This window comes from Stigmatopora argus, chromosome 23 (genome assembly GCF_051989625.1).
Source record: "Stigmatopora argus isolate UIUO_Sarg chromosome 23, RoL_Sarg_1.0, whole genome shotgun sequence".
Classification (NCBI taxonomy): Eukaryota; Metazoa; Chordata; class Actinopteri; order Syngnathiformes; family Syngnathidae; genus Stigmatopora; species Stigmatopora argus.
The window spans coordinates 8138053-8156766 of record NC_135409.1 but is presented as its reverse complement, the minus strand read 5'-3'; the positions used below and the strand labels follow the sequence as shown (position 1 = coordinate 8156766).

Genomic DNA, 18714 nt, shown 5'->3' with positions numbered 1-18714 from the left:
ATTTTTGTGCAGTCGTTGTCAATTGAAACAGGAGCTTCATTCAACAAAATGGAGGGACACATTTGTTCTATTACATTGCATATATGACTAAATCTCATTATACTTGTATAATGACATGACATGAATTCAATTCAATTAGCCAAAAGCAAGAAAAGGGATGTACTACACATTTCTTCTGTGTGCAGAATATATGACTAGTGGACGGGGGGGTCTCTTTCAATTGGAACGGATCGGACGTCTATAGCCGTCAATGGCAGCTGTCAGTCAGATTCGGGTACAACTCGCGTACAGTCGCTCCCAAATTGAGAGCGGGGGGCGTCACCGAGCGCGCGCACCCACTCGCGCGCGTGCGTGCGCGTGCTCGTACGCGAGAGCAGAGCAGCGGCCGCCATGTTAACCAAGAAGCCCGGAGCCTCGGTCCTCCCGACGGGTGAGCTCGCACCGCCGTGGCCGATCGGAGGGCACCGGGGCGCGGCCGATCGGAGGCAAGGGCCGGGCCCGGAGGAGAGGGGGGCCTATCCGGGGTCCGACCCCCCGAAAAATCCCACTCCAAAAAAAAAAAGAAAGAAAAAAAAAATCCCGAAAAATAGCTCGGACCTTGACGTAGCCTGTCGTCAAGTGGGGCTTGGTGGGTTAGCTGTAGCGGCTAAGCTGCGAGGAGGGAGGCTACCTTTAAGGACTTCTCTCTCCGGGCTGCTTTCGGAGCTCTGACAGGCGATCGAATGCGATATTGGCACTTTTTGACGCGTCGCTCGACATTATCGCGACACGTGTGTGACGTCAGCACCACTTTATGTTCGACTCTTTGAGGGGAAAGAAATAAAGCGGCGGCGGCGGCTGCGGCTTCCCCAAGCTAGCTCTTCGCCCGCTAATGCTAATGGCATTATTGGGCTTCTTCAGCTGTACTTGCTGTGTAATAACAATCGTACGAATGATCGCGATAATAAGCCTGGCCGCAAGAAGCATGCTCTCCATCCAGCCGCCTCGCCAAATGGTAAAAATAGTGTCTGGCTGCAGTGGCAGCATTAACAGCTATCGAAATGTCACTTCAAATCAAATGCCATTTATTGACCTTATTTCTTTTTTTTTTAGGGGGGGGGGGCGGTCTTAGCTATAAATGTCGCCCTACCTATAGATAAGAAAATAACAAGAAAAAAGCCAAATGCATTCATGCTCATGGATTGCCTCTTAAACGGACGCTTGTGTTATTACTGTCATTGAATTGAATTGAATGCTTTTATTGTCATTATACAAGTAGAAGGAGATTTCAAGATTTCACCACCTAGTGTACAAATAACAACAAACAGACAAGGCAATAAGAAATAAATAACTAGTCCAAATGATAAATAAATCATCAATAGTAATACATTTGGACAAGCCCAGTATTTGACCCACCAAGCATACGCTACAAAATGTTCCTTTTAGGAAAAATGCATTTGGCTTCCTCATTTGTCCCTTGATGGCTGGCGGCGTCTATCCCATAATTGTGCTTAAACCCCACGTTTTCTCGTATTTGGTGTCCGAGGGGCCCACACTTGTTCTTGTGGTCTCGCTGGGGTTTTTGGCACGTCTACTTCCTGTACGCTGTCTATTTGTCGCACTGCAAAGAGGCCACCGGTGGCCTTTTGCGCCCCGACTGGAGGCACGCGCGCACACGATTCCCTTGCCGGTCCCGTCCGGCGGCATGCCGATCGTGCTCGCCGCCGCCGCTTTGGCATTCCCGCCCGCCGCGGTGTCGGGTTCGCCACTCCACCGCTCTTGCACTCGGCCGCAGTGTCAAACACGCCTTCCTCTATTAAAGACAATTTAACCCACTGGCGAGGAAACAAGTATCGATAGAAAGCGCAGTCAATTCGATTATTTCTGAGAGTAGAAGAAAAAAAAAAGTAGGCGGACCCAATGATTGCCGATTGATTGCGTGATTTGGAGGATTTGAAGGTAGCCGATTGTCCTTATTAGCGGGATTACGCGTCGCTGTCAGAGTAAAGCCGCACACGCCATCTGTGGCTTTCCGAGTCACGTGCATTGTGGGAAATGTGGCCAAAGGACTCTTTTAGACTTTTAGTCTAAAATGACGTCATGACCGGGGAGTACTAAGAAATGACCGACGCCGCTAAGCACAAAAACCGCCGATTGACGACGCCGTCGCTAGCATCGACGACGATAGCTCGGGACGAAATGCGGTGGCGCCGGTGCCCCGTTGTTGGCGACTCAACACGTTTTGCTTGTCTTTGTTTTTGTGGGCAGGCAAAGCGGGCGAGCCCGTCTTCTCTAGCGCTCACGGCGGCTCTCTGACGACGTCGCCGGTCACGCTGCCGCCTCTGCGCCACAACAACCTCAACCCGCTGACGGTAGGTTTGAAAAGGCGCGGTGGCCGCGATCTTTAGCGACGTGACTAAGAATAGCCGGTGCACCGCCGACCGAGGTGTTTGAAGTGCACGCTGTTATCTAAGAGGAGCCAGGTGTTCTGTCACCATGGCGACAAGGAGTGAGTCACATTAGCACAACGAGGGCGGCGTTATTACCCAAGCGCTGCTCCGAATAGCGATATGTTGGTGCGTTTCGGGGTTAGCCAACTTTAAAGGAGGACTTTAGCGCGCCAAATCTTGTACTGGGCCTTTGGAAAGGCCACCCACCAATGACTGGAATGCGGGCGACCGTTTCAGGGTGCCACTAAAGCGGCGGCCATGTCGGAGGGCGCCCAGTCTCAGGTGCACATCACGCAGCTGTTCGACGACAACGGCGTCAAGCGTCCGCATCTGAGCGGCCAGCTCAACGGGCCGGCGCCGCCGCTAGCTCCGTCGCGGCCGGAGCGCCTGGCTTCCTCGGCCGGCCCGGAACCGGCCCGCCGTCCGGGCGCCGTTTCGCACAAGCCGGCCGAGGGCAAGACCAAGCCGGTCGGCGCCACGCCCGAACAGGCCATGAAGCAGTTCATGTCCAAGATGTCGTCCTTTGAACACCACGAGGTCTTCAGCTACGCCGAGGGTGAGCGCCGTCCGGAGCGGTCCGTGGGACCGAGGCGTGGCGTCACGTGACAGGCGTGGCGTCACGTGACATGCGTGGCGTTTTCTCTGTCCAGTCTATTTTGTGGGTCCCAACGCTAAGAAGAGGCCAGGAGTCCTGGGGGGCGCCAACAACTGCGGCTTCGACGACGACCAGGGTTCCTACATCCAAGTCCCGCACGACCAAATCGCGTACCGATACGAAGTCCTCAAGGTGATCGGAAAGGGAAGCTTCGGACAGGTAAGAGGCCCCAAAAAATGAATGCAAAATCCCCAGACTTGCGCTCACCGGCTTGGAATTTGAACCTCGGCAGGTGGTGAAGGTGTTCGACCACAAGTCCCAGACGCACGTGGCGCTGAAGATGGTGCGCAACGAGAAGCGATTCCACCGGCAGGCGGCCGAGGAGATCCGCATCCTGGAGCACCTGCGCAAGCAGGACAAGGACTCCAGCATGAACGTGATTCACATGCTGGAGAACTTCACCTTCCGCAACCACATCTGCATGACCTTCGAGCTGCTCAGCATGAACCTCTACGAGCTGATCAAGAAGAACAAGTTCCAGGGCTTCAGTCTGCCCCTGGTGCGCAAGTTTGCGCACTCCATCCTGCAGTGCCTGGACTCGCTGCACAAGAACCGCATCATTCATTGCGACCTCAAGCCCGAGAACATCCTGCTCAAGCAGCAGGGCCGCAGCGGAATCAAGGTAGGACGTCCGCCCGATACCAAAACCGGCCCAAGAGAGCGTACGGCTCTGTGTTTTTTTTGGGGCAAGGTGGTGCCGCGACTCCCATCGAGGTTGCGGCTAACATCTCCCCTCCGCCCGTTTGTCAGGTGATCGACTTTGGCTCCAGCTGTTACGAACATCAGAGAGTTTACACGTACATCCAGTCCAGGTTCTACCGGGCGCCAGAAGTCATTCTCGGTAAGACGGGAGTCCGTCGCTCGGAACTAAGGGCTCGCTGACGACCTCTTCTCGGCAGGCTCCAGGTACGGGATGCCCATCGACATGTGGTCGCTGGGCTGCATCCTGGCCGAGCTCCTGACGGGATGTCCGCTGCTGCCGGGCGAGGACGAGGGCGACCAGCTGGCCTGCATTATGGAGCTTTTGGGCATGCCCGGCCAAAAACTGCTGGACGCCTCCAAGCGGGCCAAGAACTTTGTGTCGTCCAAAGGCTACCCGCGCTACTGCACCGTCACCACGCTGCCCGACGGCACGGCGGCGCTGGGCGGCGGGCGCTCGCGGCGCGGGAAGCCCAGAGGTCCGCCGTGCAGCCGGGACTGGAGCGTGGCGCTGAAAGGCTGCGACGACCCGCTCTTCCTGGACTTCCTCAAGCAGTGTCTGGAATGGGATCCCGCCGTCCGGATGACGCCCGGCCAGGCCTTGCGCCACCCCTGGCTGAGGAGACGCCTCCCCAAGCCGCCGGCCAGCGGCGCGGCCGAGAAGACCACCTCTTCCAAGCGGACCACCCCGGCCGAGACCTCCGTCTCCAAGCTCCCCGCCGCCTCGGGCAAGAGTAGGACTAACTTGGCGCCCGTGACGGACGCCAACGGCAACATCCAAACTCGGACGGTCCTGCCTAAACTGGTAAGCTGAGAGTCGCCGTCCGACCACCCGGACCGGGAATCGGCGGCACGCTCCGTCCGACACGGGACGTTGGCCCTACGCGGCCTCGGCCGAGCCCGACGCCGTTTGGGACGGCTCGGCGAGGTCCGCCTCTTGGGGTGGAGCCGCCTAGACAATCCACGCCATGGTGCTGACGGAGGGAACAAGGCTGCTTTATTTCGAATGATTCGACACCCGAAAACTTTGGACACTTTTATACACGTTGGGGAAGGGACGCTCGCTAAGTAGCCGCGCGGCCAAGAAGCTAGCGCCACGTTGGGAACCGGGGGGTAGGGCGTTCCAAAAAAGTCAGCAAGCAAACTACTACCAGAGAAGTCTTACGCCACATTCAATAACTTTTGCGCTTTGTTCGCGGTAAGCAATGTGCTAGAAGAGGCCTTTTGTTTATGTGCAATTAGCGTCCGCAGATGCTAACTCTCGTCCCGGGGGAATTAGCGACAAACGCCGACGACGAGAGACGAGAGCGGCTTCATTTTGCTGAAACTGCTTCTCACACACTATTAAGCTGTTACAGGGATCCTACGGGATTCTTAACTTTTCAAATTTCATGGCCAACCTCGCCATTCACTCTGAGAATGTGAAGAAATTCCATTTCTTTTGAAGACACTTTACCAAGACGAGTCATTTAAGACCCCGGAAGCCCGTGTCAACGGGCTAAGATGAGCGGCTAACTACGTTTGTAGCTTGTGCGCTTTGTTTTTAGCTAGCCCTCGGCGCAGGCGATCCTGGCAAAAAAAAAATGGTCAGGGCCATTGACGACAAACGACCTCCAATGTTGTGGCTTTTGAAACGCTAACTCTTTAAAAGGAGTTTGTCTCTAGTAGACGCTGTGGTTTGGCTCCCCGAATTAGCTTAGCGCCGACTACTTCCGGACTAAATACGCAGGAAACCCACCATTTTGCTCGCACTGCCAGTTGGACTCCACCCTGGAGCAACAACGTAACCAGGTTTCAAACACAAATGCCACCCGTGGTCGGATTGTCCGCTTCAAATGGCGGGCCTAGCTATGTCTGGCGCCTATTTGCTAGTCCATCGGACGGCGGCGAAAGCGTGACTTTAGCTCAGTTTTGCAAATACTGCCAATTCAACTCAAGCTGTTTACAGTGCAGGAAAACAAACAAACGAACAAACAAACAATGACGATGATGAAGAGTCTGTGTCAACGTGTGTTCCACTGTGAGGGCGTCAGCCATTTTAAGCCATTTTTTACCCTCTGCGTGTGTGTGTGTGTGTCTTAATATTTATGAATATTTATTATGGACATTGTTTTTAAACCGGGATGTGCAGCAAATACTTGAATGTGTGTAGATTTGTTCAAAAACAGAAACGACGCCAATGTTAGCAACGTAGCGCAGGGGGAAAAAAACCCCACTCGCTAACCCGTTTTGGGAAACTTTTTGTGCCTTCAAAGATCTCGACGCCGCGCAAGAACAACGACGGTGGCGAAACCGTGGCGGCACGATGTCACGCTTCCGTGCGACCCGCCGACTACGGTCATTCTTTGCGGACGGCGTCACGGCGGGGCAGAGTTAACGCTAGCTAATCGAAATCATCGTCAAAATGCACTAACGCTTGTTTTCCTCCGAGTCGCATTAGCCGTTATATGCTAACACCGAGCTAGTTGGCATATCTATGAGCTAGCCGTTTGGTGTTTTATTTATTTATTTTTTTAATCTCGGGCTAACTGAACACTAGCAAATCAAAGGCTGGCGTCCAAAATTCTGGCCGCGTTTTCTTTTAGCAACGCTGCTAGCATTAACGCCACTGTTCCAGTACCTCAAAATCAGCTCAGCTGTGACGACGACAACACCGGTGGCGTTTGGTCGATTCTACCAAAGTGCATTCCTTCGCTACCGGGCTAGCGTCGAGCTAGCGCTCGAGCGGAGTTTTCGCGAAACGTCGCAGTCACGTGCGGCGAGATGAATGGCACGCGCGGGCCGCGTTTGCGGAGGAACGCCGCCATTAGCCGTGTTGTATTTTTGTAGCGTTAGTGTTTATGGGGGGGATTCCTGGTATGAAGTGGGGCGGACAAAGGAACGCCGCGGCCAGTTTTACCATGTACTGTATCCGCTAAATGGACACTACACACACGCGCACACTTTTTCTAGTGAACCTTTGTTACATTTTACTGTGGTGGAATAAGAATATTATTAATAAAACTTTTATTGACCACTTTTGATCTCTTGTGCAATGATTGAACGTGACGACGGGCAGAAAAAACGCAAACTGATCTGACATTCTGGATGCTCGCCGTAATGTTTTATTTGAATGCTAATTCCTTTTTGTATATATATGGTATTACCGTATTTTCCGGACTATAAGTCGCACCTTTTTTCATAGTTTAGCCGGGCCTAATGCTCAAGCGCGACCTTTGTTTTTTTTTCTCTGACCACCGACGGCCTGTTAAGTATTTTTATTTTTCATATAGTTGTCTGAAAACTTTTAACAGATGCCTGCTGTTCTCTGTTTTAGTATACTGACATTAACTTACATTTGTTCTTGGTTGGTTGCTGATCAAATTTTTTAAAAAGGCGACTTTTTTTTCATTCTTTGGCTAAGGGTATGTTTTTCTGTGTAAAACAAAGACATTAATACATTTTCGGATGTAATAATAGTTTTCAATGATCATCTATAAATAACTAGCTGTAATAAGACACTTTTCAACCTTGAAAAAAGCATATTTTATTTTGATTTCACGGTTAATACAACACGTTACAGGATTTCTAGTGAGCTTAGCTTAGCCCCAACTGAAAGTGAACTTCCTGGCAGCCATCTTGTTTTGCGTGGCGTAGCCAGAGTACCCGACAAACAAGCACCGTGAGGTTTGGCTTACGCTAATTAGTCCAACAAGTTATTTAACGGGACAAGTTGACACTTTTTTTTGGTCAGCACTCAAAAGCGCTTTTTGAACTGCTCTGGCTGGGCCTCCCGGCTAAAAATAACCCGAACGACGCGCCGGCGAGGGTCACCGAGCTTGCATCAGTGGAAAAGAGCGTGCACGCGCGGTGTCGGATTTGTAAGCGGCCAGAGTTGAGTTTATTTCCAGCAAGTGTCTTCATCGCACACGTTTGCGTGCGTACGCATGGACGCTAGCTAGCGAGGACCGTCTCCGTCATGCCTAGCGCTCGCAAGTACAAATGTGTTGGCGCCAAAGGGTGATCACGACATACTACCCGGCAGACTGAAGCGCTAACTACATAAGGCACACCGACCGACAGCTACGGTGATTTACGTCATTGGGATTTCATTATACAGACGCTCCCCAAAACTTCAAGACCGGCGACCAAAAGATCGCGACCAAAAGATCGCGACCAAAAGACCGGCGACCAATCGACCGCACACGCCATTTACGCCATTTGTCTTGTTGCTGCATTCATAAACACCCAAATTTAGGGTTGAATTTGCAGCCATTTGTTACAACGTATTTTATAAAATCTAGCGTGGAAAAAAAGACATTATTAGTATTAAAAATACGCTATTATGCTCCTCAGCTCTGGAACAATTTACCCGAAGGTCTTTAATCAGGGCCAAAAACGCTTTTGTTAACCATCCTGTATTAAATTTCAAGTTATAGGATTTTTGCTTCTTTATCCGTTTTCCACACATCTCTATTTCTTTTAATTATGTTCTCTTTTAAACCGTCTTGATGATTTAATAACATCATTTTAATGTAAAACTATCTCTTGCATTGAATTGTGCCATGATAAGAAATCTGCCCAGCCTCACCTACCCAAGAAACAAATCATTCATAATCATCTCCTGTTGCAAATATTTTGATCATGTGATTCATTGGCTGCCATTGACGACGCTAGACTGCCACCCTCTCATTTCAAAATAAATTGGACAGGTGACAAACTCATTTTCATTGGACGTCTGTCAGTGGCACTGAAAGAGTTCATTACTATTGATACAAATTTTGAAATGAAGTGATAGTGAACACTGATAATATTTGTACTCACAGCAAAAGAAGAAGCTTGAAATTCTGTCGAGTTTCTTCCTGACGCCATCTGACGCGGGTGGACACAAACAGTAAATTAGACGCTTCTATCTAGCGTACAAAAGTGGCACTCCAACACTCTACCTGACATAAACAAGGCCGATGAGCATTCTTTTCTGTAACATAACCTGATACCAAATATATTTGCAAACAAACCCCGAACGTCTTTAAAACGCCGTGCATCATTTTTTCCCCCCGAGGCTACATCTGTTTAATTACGCTAGCTAGCTAGCTAGCTAGCTATCGTGTTAGCGAGCAAAACTTAATCGTCGCACTTTAGTGCGTAACTATTTACATTTTCGCTGTATCAATTATATCCGTCCTTAGGAGTTGTAATATAAAAAGAAACTTAATAACCTGTTTCTCGGTCTGTTTAGTTTGATTGAAGAGTTGAAAACGTTTTTTTGGGATTTCGCGCTCAGGTCCATGTGTTGCGTTCACGGCTGCGCAGCTGAGTTGGACTTTCGTGTAGAAAGCGAGGGCAGACAAGGGAAAAGATGCTGGGTTCACAACGTAAGGTTTAATAGGAAACAACGACAGAATAAACCTTACAAATTAAACTCAGGAAAAAATTAACAGAGAACTAAATTGAACGGGGAAGCACACAAACAGGTCGACGCAACGAAAAAGCACACGCACACACACGCGCGCACGCACACACACGCACACGCACACGCACACGCGACGCAACGAAAAAGCGCACACACACACAAGCACACGCGCACGCACACGCACACACGCATGCACACGACACACGCACGCACACACACACACGCGCACACACACACGCACGCACACGCACACATTGACTTCACCTACATTCTACTCGTACCTTGCTTGCACAATATATTGGATTGGATTGGATTGGATAACTTTATTCATCCCGTATGCTACTGTCATGCAACTAATTAGTTTAAAAAAAACTAATCTAACACACTACACACAAATCTAACACACTACACAAAAAGACAAAACACACCAGATGACACACCATGTACATGAAACACCACACTATTAACATAATGACACACGACCACAAGGTGTTAAAAGCGTCACCTTTTATTTCTTTTTTTGCAATTAAAAATGCACCCAAAGGTGCGGAGTTCCCCTCGGCGCTATCTTTCGCCCCTTTTACTTTTTTTGCCAGATTTGCCCCTTGTGGACGTCAATTTGGTGTCACGGAAAGATGGCCGCCCTCGTTTCCACTTGCTGCCAATTGCGTCTCTGCTATATTTTTGTAGCCGCTTTTAGACGAGCAGTTTCCTCTTTCCTGCTGCCGCCGGCGCCGCCGCCGTTCTCGGCGCTGACTCACACCGAAACGCGCGTGCGTGCTGCGAAAAGCGGCAAATCTCTCACGTCGACGCCATCTCGTCCCTTGTTGCGGTCGTGGACGCCCACGCCGACGGTTTTCAGTTCGGTTTAAAGTAGAGTTTCCCTCATCCAAGTCTGACCCTTTCGGCGGCCATCGTTTCATCGCCAAATGGCACGGACGCCGATGGCGGTTAATGGCTCTGAATCATCTAGTGGTTGTGACCTCACTTCCTGCGAGGTTTCTTCTATTCCACCTCCAGGAAGTCGTAGGTTGCACTTTTTTTTCACCGTTCTTCCGAGAACGTCTGTGTGATTCCCCCCGCCTGGCGCTCGCTTTCGTTTTTGAGGAAATGGCAATTAAAAACACGGCAGCCGCCAGTAAATATTTGTCTCTTTATTCTGCCACAATGAATAAATAGCTGATAAATAAGCTTTAAATAGCACGATAAATACGAGAGCTTTAGAAGAAAAAAATGGCGTCCGAGGACGGCGCGCTTTCACGTTCGCCGGCGGCGCCGAAGTTTCCCCGGGCGGGCGTTCTCGGCCAGTGAGCGGGCGTCCCGAAAGAGCGAGCGGAGCTCCCATAAGGCTTTGCTCTGGACCGCCAGGTCATCCACCTGCGGGGTATGAAAAGAAGGTTAAAGGTCGGCGAAGAAAATGACCAGAACGAGAAATTCTGACTCTGCCACTTTGTTTCTAGTCAATTCTCGACGACGACGACGACGACGACGACGGCACCTTACCTGAACGCATCGAATCTTGTCGAGGTCGTGGAGAAGTTGCTCAGCCGCCTGGTACCGGTACTTTCGAAGATCTTGCACGCGTTTCAGCAGGTAGTTTAGTAGGGAGCGGGTGTCCGGGCTCGAAACCGCCTGGTCCCGGGTGGCGGGAGCCACGGTAGGCGTGTTGGCGGGCACCCGATGGATCATGCGGGCCAGCATTTCTTCGTACGTCTGCAGAACCGCCAACATCAGCACCTCCTTGGCCTGCGAGCACCGATGGGCCGTTTAACGCAGCGGCAAAATTTGCCCAAAAACTCAAGATGAAGTTTCCGCAGTGGCGGGCCGTCAGGGCCTTCAAGGCCTTCTCTGCTGGCCTAAGAAATATCTGAATCATATATTATATTTTGTCCATCAATACTTATGAAATAATTCCAAATGGTCTGTTAGCTTCCTTTCATTGCTTTTCCCACTGGTCATGGCTTTCACCAACTATGATTGGCTAGTGATTAGCCACAGCTACCAAACTGTATCTGGAGCTAGCTACACAAACAAATATATTGTTGTGTTGATTTAAAGCCATTTTCAAGACGGACGATGCCAGAAATACGACAGGACAGGCTCGACTTTCATCATTAGCTTCGATGGCGATAGAAAAGAAGGAAGAAAGAAAGGAAGATGGATATTGTGTACAGTTAAAAAGGATTTTTGGTGAGTCAAATGTGGCTATAGTATTCCTAAATAATATTTCAATTGTGGCCCGATTCTGATATCTGAAAAGCTCCGGTGTTTGTATTTAATCACTAAATGCTGCTAGGAAGTGGATTTTACCCGTTGAAGGCGCTACGAGAAAATGCACGGACCGCCACTGAGTTTCTGTGACGTCGACGATAGACGTCCAAACCAGTCCCCGGTCCAGATGGATTGGACGTCTATCGTGGTCAGAGACAAAAGGTGTCTCAAAAGCTAGTTAATACAGATCTGGCGGTGACGAGAATTGTGTCTATTTAAGGTAAGACGTGTTTTGAAAAACTTCTGGGGGCAAAAAAATCCAAGCTAACGACATGGTTTTACCTCCATCTTGGTGCTCAAAAGTTCTCTGGAGAAGACGGGTTGTCCGTTAAAGCGTTCTTTGGGCGGGATCTTCTGAAAAAGCCACGAAACCAAATGAGTCCAATCCCAAGCGTGCGTGTATCCGTGCGAGTACTCACGTAAATCTTCAGCAGGTTTTGAACGGTCCTGTTCAGCGTCAAGGGCACATTTTGGACCCCACACAGGTACAAGCACAAGCAGAGTCCGAGCATCGCTCTCGCCACGGCCACCATCTTCAATATCAGTATCCGACGGCTGTTGGCGTGGGCCGTCTCGCCCGAATCTGGGCCTCCGCTGCACTGGTCTCGGTGGCGGCCGCGATGCCGATGCGGAGCGGCGGCGACGCCTCGCATTTAAAAGACGTCGGGCGCGTGCAATGTGATGATTTAAGTGTGAAAATGTGGTTGAACAATTTCCTTTAAAACAGCAAAGTTCACGGAAGGACAAAATGAGGGGTCTCCCACCCACACAAACAAAAAACCCAAAAAACCCACCCACAACCACATGCTAATGTTGAGACCTAACACGAAACAAAACCAAAACCAGGGCAAAATTGAGAAGAATTTCAGGTGAATTTGATTCTGCGGACACACGCTACTGCTAACCTAGAAAGCTCCAGATCAGTACCACAACACGACAGATACGGCAAGGTTCTGCTCCACTTGTCGACATTTTGGCACTGGTCTTACTGGTACGGGACCAGCTCAATTCGGGACGGATTTCTTAGCGATGTTTATGGCATGGTAAAAGCAAATCGGAACCCTTAGCTTAGCATAGTGCGCTAAACTCATCGGCGGTGAAAGGCCAACCAGAATGGCTTTTAAAAAAGGAACTGTTTTGAACACTGCTTATCGGGTTGGCGGGGTGCCGGAGACAACCCAGACGACACCCGAAACCGGTCGCCGGTCAGTCGGTCAGTCAGTCAGTCAGTCAGTCGTAGCGATAGCGTTGAGAAACTCGTTCTGTGTCACTTGATATTGTTTTTTTTTTTGCCTGCGGTCAGTCTAACCACTGATTGTGATCTCTATTGGAAATTCTAATAAACTGAAACAAAATATTGACATGACGCATAACTTGACACGTAACGGCAGGAAACGAGAAAAGGGAAGCCGCTCGTCACGGTTTTGGAGGGCACGCCATGTCAGCCCGGACGTCAGTGACCAAACGTGGACGTTTCTCTTCTGCTTTTATTCAATTAAAATGACAACAGAAGTGATGGCAAAAGTTGGGAGTGAAAATAAATACAAGTGGAGGAGTGATTTAAATAAAGGAATAAATTAGAGGAAGGGAAAAGGGGAGGGATTAAACGCCGGGGCGGCGCCGCTGGGTGGGCTTGGCCGAGGAGCGGCTGGCGATGACGGCGGCCATGTTGTACACCTCCAGGAACTGAGAAATGGCGCGCTGTTGCACCAGTAGCTCGTCCACCTGCGCACCAGCACAAACGCACGGAAACTCTTCAAATCTGCTTCCAAAAAAAATCACATGGGTTCTTCCTCTGGCCCACACTCCAGTGTTATCACGAGTAGATGTCCAATCCATTTCAAGTGGGAAAAACAAACACTCGCTTCGAATGGATTGGACATCCACCGCCGTTAATGCGCTCACTTTAAAAATCATATTTTTTGGAAATCAAAAAGTGTAGTAGGCGGCACGGCACGGTGGCCAAGTGTTTAGCGAGTCTGCCTCGCAGTTCTGGAGGTGAGGGTTCGATCCCAGTTCAGCGCTCACCGTGTGGAGATTGCCTATTCTCCTAAGTCCTAAATCTTGTGTTTTATTTATTTAGAATTGAATTTTATTCCATTCGCTTGTCACTTTCCCTTGGACCAATTCTGGCATATTCCCATTGACATATTTGTACAATTGTAAAACAAACAAAAAAAACACAGACACCAGTAAAATGTCTTTTTTTTTTTTTTAACTGACCTGGAGCTCGTCCAGCTTTCGCAGGATGTCCTGCGTGGGGGGACAGCGACGCTGCTGAAGCAGGTTGTCCCTCATTTTCTCCGTCTTGCACTTCAGCAAGACCACCCGGTCCCTGAGCCGCCGGCCCCCGGCCCCGGCCCCGTCGCCCGTGGAGTTGCGCGTGGCGACCCCGTGCAAAAAGCTTTCGAAGACGCGGTTGTAAACGCGCAGGGCGGCCGCCACCAGCTTGACCTCCTCGCAGTTCTGCGGGGGGGGACGGGACGGAGAGTTATCTCGGTGGGTGGGTTCGGGCACGGACGGGACGCATACCTGTCAACCTCTGCCGATAACTGCCCTTATAAATGATTATGATTCCCCTTACAAACCCCCCAAAAACCTTACAAACACCGTACGACTCGAGTCGTACGGTGTTTGTAAGGTTTTTGGGGGGTTTGTAAGGGGAATCATAATCATTTATAAGGGCAGTTATCGGCAGAGGTTGCCAGGTATGGGGACGCAAAGTTATCTGAGCTTTGGTCCTTCTTACCTGGCAGGCTTCGATGCTCCGGATGACCCCCATGAAGAGCGGGTTGGCGCTCACCGTCCCGCTCTTCAGATCCTGAAAGGGGCAAAGAAAGACGCTAAACGCTAAACGCACGCACCAAAGCCAAAAGGCACCATGGGAAAAGACCCGAGCCGTGGAAAAAGACGGGCGCCAAAACCAAAAGCTTGGGAGAAGGCCCTTCTCCGTGGCACGCCGCCAGCTCACCAAGTCTTTGGAGATGTCCTCCACGATTTCCCGCACGGTGAGATCGGTTCCCACGGGGCATCCCCGCGCCGCCAGGACTCCCAGCAGCACCAGCAGGCACAGGCGGCTCCAGCGACCAGACATGACGGCGAGGCGAATGGTGGCGAGATGATGGAGGAGGAGGAGAGGACTCGGATCTTTTCAGGTCAGAGCGCCGCTCTGGCATCTTTTATACGCGTCGCAGTTGTGGTCTGTGGCCACTCGGCAGCCAAAACCAGAGTCTTCCTTTGACACGTCGTTGCTCAGAAACGGTGGCGTGTCGAGCGAGCGAGCGAGCGAGCGAGGCCCTCCTCGATGGCATTTCCGCTCACCTTCCACGGTCAAGGCCAGCCACGCTTTTCGCAGGAACTCGCCCCCCGGAAGCGCCACTTTTTTCGGATGGTCTCGTCACGGACGGCCGATTGACGCTCGGAGACCGCGTTATACCCACCGTGGTTTCATTCCTTCCTTCATTTACCCGACCGCTTGTGGCAGGGGGGGGACGGCGGGCAGCCAATCACATGGCACAATGACATACCTGTCAACCTCTGCCGATAACTGCCCTTATAAATGATTATGATTCCCCTTACAAACCCCCCAAAAAACCTTACAAACGCCGTACGACTCGTACGGCGTTTGTAAGGTTTTTGGGGGGTTGTAAGGGGAATCATAATCATTTATAAGGGCAGTTATCGGCAGAGGTTGACAGGTATGCAATGAAAAAAAAAAAAAACATTCCTTCGCAGCTAGGGATAATCTCGTGTACAGTTAGCCTAGCAAGCATGGGAGCGTGTTCCTGAAGAAAACCCACAAAGGCAAGCCCCGGGAGAACATGGAAACTCTACACAGTCAGGACCCACCTGGGATCAAACCCTCAAACCTGGAATAGTGAGGCCGACTTGCTAACAAGTCGTCCCAGGTGGTTTGGGTTGTGCCTTTTTAGCAGCTAAATGCTAAAGCTTTCAGTTGTGCCTTTTTTAGCAGCTCAATGCTAAAGTGAGTGGGCTGAAAAGGCAACGAGGCGGGCACCTGAACCACGGTTCCACCGACCTGGTTTCCACGGAACCTTCATCAAGTCTCCGTGAATCATTTTTTTCTGTCGCACGTCGCCATTTTCTTGCCCTTTCGTGCTCTCATTCAAAGTGAAGTTGTAGGGATTGTTTTCAAGCAGTAGATTTTTTTTTTTTTTTTGCAGGCGTCTTGCAAGAATCTTACAGGTAGTTTACAATCAACGGGTTTGTGGTGGAGCCCGCCCGCCCGCCTGCCTTGGGTGGGGGATTTTATGCTTTTGCACACGACTGCTGAGAAAACGAAAAAAAAAGTTCCGCCATTGGACAGATTCGCAGAATAAAGACCAGCGACAAACACATTCCATTCAATTATACAGGTAACCATTCCTTACTTGAAATAACACAAATGAGCACAACAATCTAAACTCATAGCTGAACTTTCAGGGTGGATCGGTGGATACGTGGTTAAAATGTTTGCCTCGCAGTTCAGGGGTCTAGGGTTCGATCCCAGGTGGGCCCTTACTGTGAGCAGTTTGCATGGGTTATCTCCGGGTCCCCCAGTTTCCTCCCATATGCCCAAAACATGCATGCTAGGCTAGCTGGTTGAACAAATTGTACCTATTCATGAGTGATTGGTTGTTTGGCTCACTGTGGCCTGTGATTGGCTAGCAACCAATTGAAATAAAGACATTCATTAATTTTCATATATATTATATATATATATATATATATATATATATATATATATATATATATATATATATATATATATATATATATATTAGTTTAAATTAAACAAACTAAAGCTCAAAAGAACCCAAACAACAAAAAAAGTGAAGAGCACACTGATCAACTCGGAAACTCCAGGCCAAAAATATAAAAATCCGGCTCCAAGGAATGGTGCACAGAGATTTCTCAGATAGGCCAAGCAAATTTCATTCCAAAGCGTCCACCAATAACGGAGGAGTAATCCTTTTTGTTGGCGTACTCACCAAGAAGAACAAGAAAAAAAAGTCCAGACCTTTCCCTGCTGGGCAAAAGCAGTCTGTATGTTTGTGTTTAGTGGCACTTTATGGCCTGCAGAGGGAGTCGTTGCTCATATGTGTGTGCTACATGGTTGGCTGATGGGCAAAGGGAGGAGCAACTCGCTGATTGGTTTAGCGCGCACGCTCGTGTTAGCATGATTTCTTTGACGTTCAGTATGGGCTTTATCAGCTTTTTTTTCTTTGAATTGCCGTCGATGGGTTAACAATACAAATTCCCATTGTGGATAGCGGCCATCTTTGAGCGCTCCCGCACTGAATTGAACCCCATATAGACCTGGCATATGTAACCATCACATTATAGCAGTGGCGGACCGTCAGGGCCTTCAAGGCCTTCTCTGCTGGCCTAAGAAATATCTGAATCATATAGTATTATATTTTGGCCATCAATACTTATGAAATAATTCCAAATTGTCTGTTAGCTTCCTTTCATTGCCTTTCCCCCCTGGTTGCACTGCTTCCAGATGTGTGTTTTCATATTGAAATATTTAACCACTGTTGTATTTGTATTTAATCATTAAATGCTACTAGGAAGTGGATTTTACACATTGAAGGCGCAACGAGAAAATGCACAGACCGCCACTGCATTCTAGATGGCAAAGGCCACGTCGCTCGCCCTTGACTTTTTTGTCCATAGTAAATAGAAGCAGACAAAGTCTTTTCCCATTGGCTTACGCACATGGCTTGGCGTACACGCTAGGCAAGGTCCGACAAATGACAGTTTATTTGATAAGTCGATGTTGTAAAACACGGGTCTCCGTGGTAACAGGCGTATAAATAGTATATGTCTGAAAATAAATAAGACAATAAATAAAGAAGAGACTGATCAGCTCAGCGACTCTGCTCTGGAAGACAGTGGTCCTGCAGGTCCATGAAGAGAAGATCCACCTCGCTCAGGGCCTTGTTCAAGCCGTGCGCTTGCGTCATCTACAAAGGAGGGACGGCAGGGAACGCTTTAAAGACGGACGGCTCACACACGCGGGCTTTCATTTTCCCGCAAAGCGGAAGGAAGCGCGGCCATTTCACCTGCTTCAGCTTGTCGTCAAACTGCTTGGCGTGGCCTTGTCTTTGGTCCAGCGGCACCTTCTGGGGGGATAGAATGACAAAATGAGCAGCCATGGGATGGAAACCAAGCGCTGTACTTTTTGGGGGGGACGGAAGCGGCCCACTCACACACTGGGCCTTCTTCAGGTCCAGGCTCAGTCTCTCCAAGTCGGCGTACAGCTGCGACATCCTGGGATAGTCGCGCCAGTCGTTCAGAAGATTGAAGATCTTCAGGTAGGAATCCAGGATGCTGGCGCGCAGGCAGCATCGACGCATGGGGTCCGGGAACTATGGGGCAAAGTTTCCGTGGAGTCAAGAGCGGGGAAGGCCGGCCAGGACCGGGACCGGGACCGGGCCGCCACCTTTACCTGATCTTCGTCCAGGCGAGGGATCAGTTTGAACCTGGTGTCTTCTTCCGTCTCCAAACTCTGCGCCTAAAGAGCAGCACGTGGAGAACGTGGAGATGAACCTCGTTGTCAAAGAATACGCCACAAAGTGGAATCATTTGCACCCAAGTGGCACTCATTCGTCCATTTTGATTGGTCAGAAACCAGAAGATGGTGTGTTAAAGTGTCAATCGTAAGACAGGCTACATCGGAAAACCGTAAGACTTTTCCAGATAACTATAGGAAGAAAAGAAAAAAACATAACAGGCCATGGTCTGAGAGCGATAGGGCAACTTACGTGTCGCGCCACTTCTCGTGCGGCCTGGAAGGTGTCCCGATTGTCCAGAACCTGGCTGAGGGTCCCGGCCTCCCCTGGCCGGACGCAGCCAATCAGGAGCAACGCCAAGACGGCCAGACGGCGGATGGACGCCCGTTCAGTGGCGGTGAATTTCATGATGAGGCTGGAGATGAAGCGGAGGCAAACGACCACGACCGAGATGGAAGTGCGGTACGCGTACGCCGCGTCTTATAGGTGCCGGGCAAACGCCCCCCCACCAGAAAATAGGACAAGCAAAAAACCCCAAGCTACAAACAAACACACACACACACACACACACGCAGGTCAGTGTTGGTGCGTTTACCGTCACCTGGAGGAAATGAGGCGTCAGTCAAAGTATGACCACGAATCCAATTAATAAACGTCGATTCCTTCAAACGGATTATTCGTTATCGCGTTTTGAACACGGTCGTAAAAGTGGGCGGCCCAGTGGAAAAAAGTGCTTAGCGGGACTGCCTC

At 50.0% G+C, this 18714-nt stretch overlaps 4 protein-coding genes across 6 annotated transcripts; 1 reads left to right on the top strand and 3 right to left on the bottom strand.

Moving 5' to 3' along the window:
- Window positions 1-322: 322 nt before the first annotated feature.
- On the top strand, window positions 323-6801 carry dyrk2 (dual-specificity tyrosine-(Y)-phosphorylation regulated kinase 2). 2 transcript variants are annotated; one of them, XM_077594107.1, is made up of 7 exons: window positions 323-430; window positions 2248-2351; window positions 2667-2985; window positions 3080-3243; window positions 3317-3706; window positions 3835-3925; window positions 3984-6801. In XM_077594107.1, exons 1-7 carry the CDS (start codon window positions 391-393, stop codon window positions 4595-4597), a joined length of 1722 nt encoding a protein of 573 aa, XP_077450233.1. In that variant the 5' UTR covers window positions 323-390; the 3' UTR covers window positions 4598-6801. The 2 variants fall into 2 exon arrangements, with proteins under 2 accessions (XP_077450233.1, XP_077450234.1); XM_077594108.1 differs by lacking the exon at window positions 323-430 and adding an exon at window positions 441-994.
- Window positions 6802-10314: 3513 nt separating this feature from the next.
- Window positions 10315-13061, bottom strand: ifng1 (interferon gamma 1). 2 transcript variants are annotated; one of them, XM_077594112.1, is made up of 4 exons: window positions 11866-13061; window positions 11729-11800; window positions 10679-10921; window positions 10315-10552 (listed from the first exon to the last, which is right to left on the bottom strand). In XM_077594112.1, exons 1-4 carry the CDS (start codon window positions 12097-12099, stop codon window positions 10433-10435), a joined length of 669 nt encoding a protein of 222 aa, XP_077450238.1. In that variant the 5' UTR covers window positions 12100-13061; the 3' UTR covers window positions 10315-10432. The 2 variants fall into 2 exon arrangements, with proteins under 2 accessions (XP_077450238.1, XP_077450240.1); XM_077594114.1 differs by having other exon boundaries at window positions 11729-11797.
- LOC144069272 (uncharacterized) lies at window positions 13049-14650 on the bottom strand. Its single transcript, XM_077594524.1, has 4 exons — window positions 14418-14650; window positions 14196-14267; window positions 13670-13912; window positions 13049-13171 (listed from the first exon to the last, which is right to left on the bottom strand). Exons 1-4 carry the CDS (start codon window positions 14538-14540, stop codon window positions 13049-13051), a joined length of 561 nt encoding a protein of 186 aa, XP_077450650.1. The 5' UTR covers window positions 14541-14650.
- A 2544-nt stretch (window positions 14651-17194) lies between these two features.
- Window positions 17195-18714, bottom strand: LOC144068908 (uncharacterized). The gene is made up of 5 exons (XM_077593831.1): window positions 18217-18714; window positions 17901-17966; window positions 17662-17820; window positions 17515-17574; window positions 17195-17415 (listed from the first exon to the last, which is right to left on the bottom strand). The coding sequence occupies exons 1-5, from the start codon at window positions 18370-18372 to the stop codon at window positions 17320-17322; spliced, it is 537 nt and encodes a 178-aa protein (XP_077449957.1). The 5' UTR covers window positions 18373-18714; the 3' UTR covers window positions 17195-17319.